Source organism: Gekko japonicus, unplaced genomic scaffold (genome assembly GCF_001447785.1).
Source record: "Gekko japonicus isolate JY-2015 unplaced genomic scaffold, Gekko_japonicus_V1.1 scaffold27, whole genome shotgun sequence".
Lineage (NCBI taxonomy): Eukaryota > Metazoa > Chordata > Lepidosauria > Squamata > Gekkonidae > Gekko > Gekko japonicus.
The window spans coordinates 901815-912176 of record NW_015172002.1 but is presented as its reverse complement, the minus strand read 5'-3'; the positions used below and the strand labels follow the sequence as shown (position 1 = coordinate 912176).

Genomic DNA, 10362 nt, shown 5'->3' with positions numbered 1-10362 from the left:
TCCTAACTGTAAGAGTGGTTGAGCAGTGGAACAGTCTGCCTTGGGAGGTGGTGGATGCTCCTTCCCTCGACGTTTTCAAGCGGAGGCTGGACAACCATCTTTCGGGTATGTTGTAGGTATGTAGGGCTGTCTTTCAGCTATGCTCCTGCAGAGTGCAGGGGGTTGGACTAGATGACCTGCAAGGTCCCTTCTAACTCTAACATTCTATGATTCTATTATTCATTCCTCAGGGTCTTCCAGTCCCACACTCCAGGAGCAGTATTTTGTAGAGATCAGTGGGCTACAGTGGAAGGATGGAGCCAGGAAGGTTTAGTTCTGTCACTAGCAAATATAATCTGGATCCACCCCATTATTTCAGGGGTCCCCAACCTTTTTGAGCCTGTGAGCACAATTGGATATCTGACATAGTGGTGGGCACAGCCACAAAGCCTTGAGCCAGTTCGCCCAGCAAGGCGGGATACAAATCGAAAACAATAAATAAATAAATAAATAAATAAAAGGGCTGTTGCAAGAAGCACAGCCAGCCATAAAATGGACACAGAGCCAACCACAGGAGACAGAGCTAGCCACAAAATGGCTGTCACAACTTACTTTCAGTGGGGTGGGGAGAGGCAGGGAGGAAGCAACTTACCCTCCCTCTTCTCCTGCCTCCTCCTGGCTGAATGAGGGCCGGAATAATATCTGCACAGCCAAACAAATCTCTAATGGATAATCAGAAGCCTTGCTGGGCAAAAGCCCCACCTAGCACCACCCACTTTCTAAAAAACACTTGGCAGGCTCCAAGAAAGGGGTTGGTGGCCGCCATGATGCTCACAGGCACCACGTTGGGGGCCACTGCATTATTTCTTACCTGTTTTTGAGCATATAGAGTGGGGAGGATGCTCTTAAACTTTCCCAAGGCTGTTTGAAGTGCAGATGTATGGTGGTTGGGAACTAGTCATGCAGCAGATTATGTAGAGCCTGATATACTTGAAAGCTATTGATCAGAGACCCAGTGTGGCATAGTAGTTAGACTAGGCCTAGCGAGGTCCAGGTTCAAATCCCTTCTCAGCCATAAAACTGGCTGGGTGTCCTTGGGTTAGCCCCTTTCTCTTGGCCCTATCCTACATGACAGCATTGTTGAGAGGATAAAATGGAAGCATGGAAAACCATTATCCTGCTTTGAGCTCCTTCGAGGAAGGATGGAATAAAATATACTTGATAAGATTTGAACTGTCATTGATAAACCTTTGGTACTCTGATTTTTGTAGGTATAATTGGAGGAGAAGGTGGTCATGGATAGGGTGGCAGAAAAAAGGGTGGACAAAAATAGACAGGGGCTGCGGTCACACGGAACAGAAGCCACACAAGTGAGACGGAAGACAGGCGGAGTTTCCGGGCGCAATCTTACCAGCACATCTGGGAAGCGTAGCACTCCCGTGGCTCAACTGAGGCTTTCCGGAAACTGTGGGGCAAGGGCGGGCGTCTGATCATGTTTCCGGTGGCATCCGGTGCCCGCCCATGTCCCCTTGCAAATAAAGTTTTTTCCCCCCAAGTCTCTGTGGATGTGCACATGCACCCAACGGAGCATGCGCATTTGTCGTGTACAGAAAAAAAGACAACCAGTTTGCCGCGCTGCGCGCTTCTTCGTTGCGCGCTGGCTTGTCCTGCGATCAGCGCCTCTCCCTTCCCACGGAACCTCCACGGTACCTCCACAAGGCCTCCACGGGAGGTCTGATCGAGTAACCGCGCGGTAGTTTGCCCCGGGGCAAACAGCCACACTTCCCCCCCACAGTTTCCTGCCCATGTGACCAGGGCCAGGGATGAGCAAAGGAGTGATGAAGAAAAGGAGGTGGACATCAGCCAGGTAGAGAAAAGCTGTAGGTGGGAACTGTTACTAAGGAGAACACAAAGTAGAAGCAGCAGGTTACGAGGGCATTCTGGGCAATGGAGGTTACACAAAAGATGAGCACCAAGTCAAATGTTGATATTGCCACTGCCTGACCATAGGCCTCCAAAAGCGCACCCCAAAGTAGCCTAGCTGAGGCAGATTTTGGGGCCCATCTGCAGAACGAATGCAGCCATATAATGACTGCTGGGACAACCGGATTGGGGTGAAGATAGTTGCTTTGTGATCCTCTCAGCCCTCTCTGCCACTTGGAAAAGAGGAGACAGCAGCAGGGGGTGGGGTCATACTTAGATTTGCAGAGGAGAAGCCCACCTGCCCATCACTGTTATCTGCTGCCAGTTTTTCTAAGGGACTTTTTCAGAGGGGGTTTACCAAATAAGCATTGGTAGCCATGTCTAGAAGAATTTTCTCTAAGAAGGACTAATTCATGTTGTTTAAATTGCTTGCCAGATATTGTGACTGGATGGAAAGGAAGGATACAAATGTTTTAATAAAGTGGACAGGCACAACAAGTACCCAAATACTGTGAAAAGCCTTTTCCATAGAACTGCATCAATTGAAGTCAGTGTGGTGTAATTGTTAGAATGTTGCACTAGACCCAAGAAGACCCCATTCAGCTATGGAGCTTCCTGTGAAACCTTGGGCCAGTAGCTCCCTGTTACACTAACCCACCGATTCTTCCAAAAGCAATAAATTCTTCCAATTCATCTTCAGAAGCATGTTCAAATTACAGGCACAAGATTGATTCTGGAATCTTACAAGCATATTTTTAAAAACATTAACAGAATTGACATTATTTCATCAGTAAATTTACATCCACAAAGCAAGCTGTTACACTTAAGAAATGGTAACATAAGGATAGTTTGATTTCTTACTTTTGTTCTCTTATAGCTGCTTTCCAGTCCGTGATGAGTGGAGGCAACATTGGAAAACAGATTGTACATGTTTCGGATTAAAAAGATCTTTTACTGTTATGCAGAAAAAAACAAGAAGTTGCTGAAGTCAGGCATATCTTGTTTTTGCTAAAAATACTGTTTGCATTAACTGACCAGAAAGTGAATTCTGTACCCTCACTTTTAACAGTGTTCATAAAAATCGGGCAACTAATTTTTATCTGTTCAAAATGGAAATTATATATATCTAGATCTAATGTTTAGACAACCTGATGCTATTAACACATAAGTCTAGCTTTCACCCTGGGTCTCTTGTCCACTTTCGCACAGGTTATCTGCCCCAGGTTCAATGCTTTTGGGAAGTGTTTATTTTTCTGCTTCCCACAGCATTGTGGGGAACAGTATTACCTCCAGGGTTCCCCCAGCTTTTCTCTGATCTTTCTTTGCTGCATCGTTTTTGGAAGGATCACAGTAAACCCTGCATAACTATTCTATGAGTGAGGAAATCTGTATTTTCCCTAACCCACATGCCAGCCATTTTACCTGACGCTGTCCCCATGGTGGCCACTTCCTCCCCCTTCCACTGGGCTTTTGTTTTTTAAATTGGCAACTGAATATTGTTACATTGATATACTGTTATAACAAGGTCTGTGAATTATTAGATTTTATTTTAAAAAGAAAGTAAGTCTCTATCTCCTTACCTACATAACAGAAAGTGCTAGAGACTTTTGTTTTAAAATGAAAGCTGAGAATTCAGAGACACATATTGTTATAATAGTACATCAGTGTAAGTCTCTGTTCCTTTCTGTTGTGGAAGACAGAGGCTAGAGACTGGCTTTCTCTCTGCACCTTTTGGTTTATGATGCAAAAAAGGGAGGACCTCTCTTTGTATGAATATTCTACATAAAAAGCTAGATTGTTACAATATGTTTGTGTACATGAGAATAAAATATCAATTCTATGTATCCATCCAAAGAAAAAGACTAGAATTAAAAGTTTCTGATTAATGAAATTTGATATGGAAGAGCAGAACTTGATGTTTTTATTAAAGCTCAGTGCTACTTAATGTTAAGTAACTGAAGCTCCATGGTGATGATGCCCACAAGGCTGCCCCCACATGGGGATCCCCAATAGTTATTAATCCAGTAGTTATTAACCCCTAAAGATCTTCTGGATAGACTGCCAAAGGCCTGGATAAAACATCCTGCTTGATATTAAATTTGGGGGCCCTGATATTGAATTTGGTCCCCCCCCCGGGCAGGAATTCCCTGGGATAGTCTAAAAAGGGAGTAGCCCACCTGCTGGAATGCTCTGTGGAGTACAGTAATAAAATACTATTTGTTTCAGGCCTCTAGAGCTCCCTCCACACTTTGGCAATTGACTCAGTCAGCTTGCTGGATAACTGAGGCTCCTGACTTGTGATGGACAGGTTAAGTTCTGCCTCCCCCTAAGAATGACCACTGGAGATGACAGAATGTTGATGAGAGGCTGACAGTTAATGTCATTCAGTTAGAGGGAGAGACAGAACTGGCTGGGTAAGGAGTTGGAAATTTAAGCCTGGGTATGGCAGAACAGTAAGCTGATGCTGGCTGGGAGAAAGTCAACTTGTAACAAAGAATCCTAAATGCTTGACTAGACCTATGGTTCCAAAGTTCAAGTGTGGAGACACTTTGTAATCGTTTATCTGTTGTGTTTAAACTATAAATAAAAGCATAACTCCTTGTTTATCTTTGTGGACTGGATATGTATGGTCATGCTGAAGGCACACATACGGATACAATCTCAAGGTGTGTTTGTGTATTACTAAATGGTGGCAGTGTATGTCTGAAGCACCGTTTGAGTCCCAACCTCAATAGCTCTGTTTCAATAATGGATGCTTATTAAAGGGAACTGGGCTTTCCTGTCTGGTGGTGTCTCTGTGAATGAGGGGGGGACATGGTGTGTGAAAGAGTCTCTGTATTGTTAAAAGGGGCAAATTGGGTGGCAAACTGACCCCCCTGTAGACCTGAACCTGTGTGACAGACGTTGTGGAGGGTGATAGGGTATGTGATTAGGGATGCTACAGGAGAATGGTGGCAGCCACTCAGAAAACCAGTGGAGGCCTTCCGGGATCTCTGCCAGTGATATCCTGCACTTGCCAACTTGATTCAGTTAAGCTCCTAGGCACATCTTCCAACCATGCCCCAACCACGGTCAGCCTAAATAGCTGAGCTTTTCCATCCTTTAAACACTGGAATTTCATTCCCAGACCTTTTTTTAAATCACCTGATCCTCAGCTGGACTCTCACCCATCTTTTCTGTTCAGGATCAGGCTCATATGTTTTTTTTTTCTCCTTTATTCCCTCAAAAAGCTTCTCTCCCCTTTTCAAGTTTCCCCCCAATAAGCAACAGCTGATAGGTAGGTAGACTTATGTAAAGGTTTTGCATTTGTTTAGTGTCTTGTCTTGTTTTGCTATTTCTATTTTGTTTGCCTTTCTATTTTTTCATTCTGTTCTTGTTCTAGAGAGCCAGTTTGGTGTAGTGGTTAAGTGCGCGGACTCTGATCTGGGAGAACCGGGTTTGATTCCCCACTCCTTCACTTGCACCTGCTGATGTGACCTTGGGTCAGTCACAAGCTCTGGCACAGCTGTTCTTGAAAAAGAGCAGTTTGTGTCAGAGTTCTCTCAGCCCCACCCATCTCACAGGGTGTCTGTGGTGGGGAGGGGAAGGGAAAGGAGTTTGTAAGCCGCTCTGAGACTCCAAGCGAAGGGCGGGGTATAAATCCAATCTCTTCTTCTTCTTCTTGTTTAGGAAAAAAGACCTTTATTTTCTGCCTCATATTTTGTGGAATGCTGCCCCAAATTGGGTCCCTGGTATCCACAGGCAGAAGATTCCAACGTTAATTGTCCAGGTGATGCATGTTGGGTCTTAACGTGTGTAACGGATACATTGCATATTACAGCCCTTTCATGAGACCCTATTTGGGTAACATTGGATGGTATACTTCTGAACTAAGATGTAGTTTGAGAAAGATGACCGAGTAAGGGATCATACAGAAAGAATGCTACAGGTATAACTACACATTATCTTGGCAGATGTGTGCTCTTCAACTTGTATTCACTGGTAAACAGAAGGCAGGGGGCTTGGGAATTTTTGGGAAGAAGGGGAAGCTATTGATCTTCCCCTACCTAGGAAGTTTTCCCTATAGGCTTTAACGCCTTGGTGGGGTGGGAAGGATTAACTACTCTCCTCTTAAAGTGCCCTACTCCTATATTAACATTACAAGGGTTGGGAACTGTCTTTTCATTCCAGCATTAAAATCTGCACTAATATAAATCTTTTAAAGGAAAAATTGTGTATGCAAGCATGTATTTGCAACTAAACTAATGATTTGTTTAATCCAGCTCTTTGGTTTCCTTCATGGAAAGAAGGACTGGTCACTGAAGTGTGCTGCTTAGCTTTGTTTATTACATAAAAAGCTATATATTTAGACTCTTGTCCTCAATTCAGTCAACTGCCCAAACTCTTTTGGAGAAAAACAGCATATGGTTAGTAAATATAAAAAGTAAAAAGTGAAAATCACACAATACTTTATTTTTGAATTATATTAGCAGTTATATTTTGGTAAAAACACACAGCAGTGATTTGTGCAAATACAGCAAGAGTTTGTATATAGATCCAAATGTATGCGAGTGTTAGGTTAAAGGAACATATCTTTAGATTACATGTCTCAAAACACTCACTTTTAGGGGAAAAGGTTGACACACACACAGGACCAGTCATACATAGTACTATATATGTGGAGAGGCTTGCTTCTGTACCCTATTGGATGCAGAGTACATACACTAGGGATTTCATCCAAAGAACTACAGGTGGAACTCTCCTTGCAGAATAGATTCATCCATCACATAATTCCTGAAATGTGGCTTAAAGGGTTAGCATTGGTATATCCCCCCCTTTCACAGGTAGAAGAAAACTCTGGACTGAAACCTAGAGGTAACGTGGACTGGCATCAAGGCATGAAGGTGTAATACATGGTACGGAACAGGAGAACTTGACATTGACTGCCATTTTTGTGCATGCACACAGCATCCAAGACTCTATAAAAGTAGATACTACCCTCTCATAGTAATGACTTCATATATGGCACACTCCACAGTTTGGCAGGCACCAGGGATGAAAACATATGGGTACAGGCCAATATGGAGTATTGGTACCAAACTGGCCAAAGTAGTATCTCCCATATCGTGCTTCAAGCTGCCGATACAGAGACAGCCGCCCTGAGCCCGTTCGTGGGGAGGGCGGGGTATAAATATAATTAAATAAATAAATTTCCAGTAAGAAACTTAAATTACTTTCATCCCTGCCAGTCAGTGATATACAACATTTGAAAAATAAAAATTTAACATCATGAGATATTTAAGACAGACCACAAGCCAGAGAACTGTGCAAATAACTCAGCATACCCTGTGGGAATTGGGCTTGTGTTTTTCTGTTAGCCACCAATGCTATATAGCAATCATTCTGGAAACTGAATTTCAAAACCATTTTCCAGTGTTGGTGTGAGGTATCTGCTGCTCTGAAGGGGTGTGTGTGTGATATGCCAGATTTACAACACTAGATTGCAGGCATACTTATTACTGACCACTTTGTCCTCCATACTGTCCAAAATTAAACACTAAGTGCTTCTGGGTTTATGTCTACAGCATTTTATGAACATAGAAAAGTAGAAACCATCACAATACAGTATCAAGTTCTACTCTTGAACTTCATTTCGCATTATATAACAGCAATTCAGAACAGATTCCATCAACAAATACAATCAACTCCTGAGGCAGGCACTGTAAGGGGGGGGGGAGGGAAATCTCCAAACCTTTACATTCAGTTATTCAGATTGCATGGACATTAGTCATACAAACTGCACCTCACAGCTTCACCACTTAACAGTCTAAGTGAAAGAGTACTTGATCCCCCTGAGAAAGAGTCATTAAGAACTTTGATTGTTCTTCATTTGCGCAGTAAAGATTCTCAGAGTAGAAGACTTCATTGTCCAGCTTCTATAGACCACAAAGAGAGTTAGGCCAACAATCCAAGTCCTCAGTGGAGACAGGAAGAAAGCCATAGCTCCATAGGTCTGCAGCAGGAAAAAGCAGGAGTAGACTTGCCAGAAAAATAGGACCACCATGGTTAGGTGGACAGGCACAGAATGATATCGTTTAACATTATACAGGTGGGAGCCAAAGCAGTTTCCTTGGCAACGCAGAAGCAGGCACCAACAGAGATATGCCATCAAAGGTATGTTGAAAAACATCACCTGGGGGGGAATAGAATTCACATTACTGTTTTTTCTCAACATATGTACAGAACATAGTAGAATGTGGAAAGTTATAAAAGCACTTCAAGTTATTAATGGGCCTAATTTGTGAGTAAAGGACTGTCCCACTCACCGAGCCACCGGAGAATATGTAATATTGAATATGTAGTAATGATGAAACCAATAATTTATTTATTTAAATGTATATCCCGCCCTCCCTGCCAGAGCAGGCTCAGGGCGGTTTACATAAAGTATATAAAATAGCTAAAACACAATTGGTTATGAAATTTGAAACCTAAAATGTTGAATATAAGTATTTATTGTATTTTATAGACCATGTCTTAAAAATTATGATGAAGGGGATGTTGGGGAGAAATATTATCTGTTTTATACAACTCTGTTATATGTTATATATAATTATCCTTGATATGCACAATTATGTTATATAATCCCTTTTCCCCTTTCTGTACCCACTCTATACTACTTTGTTTCCTAAAACATAAAAAATGGGGGGAAATTCAAGATGCTAAGTCTTATATTATTCAACGTAGTGTATTACCATAATTTATCCTTTCCAGATCTGCCAGTGCCATACAGAATCTATCCTTGTAGGAAATTCATCTGTGATCCCTTGTAGTTAGGCAAGTGGGGCAGGATTTGGGGGAGGGAATGAAATGTCTTGCTACAGAGCTTGGCCATTTCATTAAGCAGAGAAGTGAAGCTGACATGGCTATATCTGTTGTTGTTTTTAAAACAAACCAAGAAGAGAAAGGCATTGCTGCACTTAACATTAGGAGTGGAGGTCATCCTTGATTTTGCAGATGTGATTATCGTAATACATCCTGACAATTGTATATCAGAAGTTGTAAGAAAAAGTAAAACAACCATGTCATGGTGGCTGTGGCAGAACGTGCCTGCTCTGGCCTGCAGGCCCTATTCCGCCCTGACCTCCTAGGGGTTCCCAGCTTCCTGGAGGGGCTTTTCTTCCACTCTCAGGTAGCCTGCTGCCACCACCTGATCACTGTTGGGATTTCCCACTGGGAGGATCAGGACTCCCAGCTTCCCTTCCAAGTCCAGAGGCCTTGCCTCAGTGTCTCTTGCTGCCCAGCACCTGGTTGCTGCAGGGACAGATTAATGCCTTGGGTACCCTTGGAGGAATAGTGGCTTGCCAACTGCCTGCCTTCCTCCTGGCTCCCCTCTTCAGACAGCATGTTTGAGATAGTGGAAGTCAATGTGGTACTGTGAACTGCTCCCAGCATCAAAAGTTATACAGTATTTATTAAAAAGAAAAGACTGCCTTCCTCTTTTCAAGATATTTTATCATCTCTGGTACTCCACCCCCTTGACCTCAGTCAGGCCAGGTCAAGGAAGCTTTTCCTGTCATCTCCAAAAAGTTCCTTCCTCAAGCCTCTCTAGAATTTGACACCTCCAACTACCTGTTCCTTGCCTGAAGAAGGAGAGGGAGAAGCAGGAAGCTTGACTGTCCCTTTGGCTAGCCAAACTGAGTCGGGAGCCACATGCAGCTCTTGGGGAAGCGAAGTGGAGGCAGGACTCCCCGCTCGGTCTTACCTTTAACAGCCAGTGTTCCCTTCCCTGGGTAGGCTTGAGGTGGGGGGAGCAGAAAAAGAAAGCAACTTTAAATGCATTCTCCAAGCACCCCCCCTCACCGGCTGGCTAGCAGAAGGCATTTGTCTCTTTAAATCCCTTCTCCAAGCCAAGCCAGCTGGCGTGGGAACATGAGTGTGGAGGGGTGTTGGAGAACACATTTAAAGTTAAAGTTGCTTCCTTTCCAATTCCCCTTTCCTCCCTCCCTCCCCATTTCTTTGTTTTCTTTCCACCTCTCTCTTTTTCTCTTTTTCCCTCACTCCCCCCTCTTTTTCTTTCTTTCTTTCTTTCTTTCTTTCTTTCTTTCTTTCTTTCTTTCTTTCTTTCTTTCTTTCTCTTTCTCCCTCTCTCCCCCTCCCTCCCCTATTTGCCTTCTTTGTTTCTGTTTCTCTCTTTCCTTCTTTCTTTCAACCTCTTTCATTCTTTCCACCTTTCTCTTCCTTCCATCCTCCCTCATCTATTTGCTTTCTTTGTTTCTCTCTCTCTCTCTTCCTTCCCTCCCCATCTATTTTACTTTATTTCCACCTTTCTTTTGCTTTCTCTCTCTCTTCCTCCCAAGGAGCAGGCGTCTTTTAATTTCATGGCTGCAGTCACCGTCTGCAGTGATCTTGGATCCCAGGGGCGTGAAGACTGTTACTACTTCCACGACTTCCCCTTCTATTTGCCAAGGAGTGATGGGGCCG

At 43.4% G+C, this 10362-nt stretch overlaps 2 protein-coding genes across 4 annotated transcripts in view; one reads left to right on the top strand and one right to left on the bottom strand.

Annotated features, from left to right (window-relative positions):
• PTGR2 (prostaglandin reductase 2) overlaps positions 1 to 4403 on the top strand; it is a 22146-nt gene extending 17743 nt beyond the window's left edge. For all 3 annotated transcript variants that reach the window (XM_015420083.1, XM_015420084.1, XM_015420085.1), the window contains one exon: positions 2780 to 4403. In XM_015420083.1, coding sequence (XP_015275569.1) covers positions 2780 to 2844 — 65 coding nt within the window. In that variant the 3' untranslated portion in view covers positions 2845 to 4403. The remainder of the gene's footprint in view (positions 1 to 2779) is intronic.
• A 2163-nt stretch (positions 4404 to 6566) lies between these two features.
• Positions 6567 to 10362, bottom strand: part of TMEM62 (transmembrane protein 62) — a 53076-nt gene continuing 49280 nt past the window's right edge. Inside the window, exon 14 of the mRNA XM_015420055.1 lies at positions 6567 to 8074. Coding sequence (XP_015275541.1) covers positions 7748 to 8074 — 327 coding nt within the window. The 3' untranslated portion in view covers positions 6567 to 7747. The remainder of the gene's footprint in view (positions 8075 to 10362) is intronic.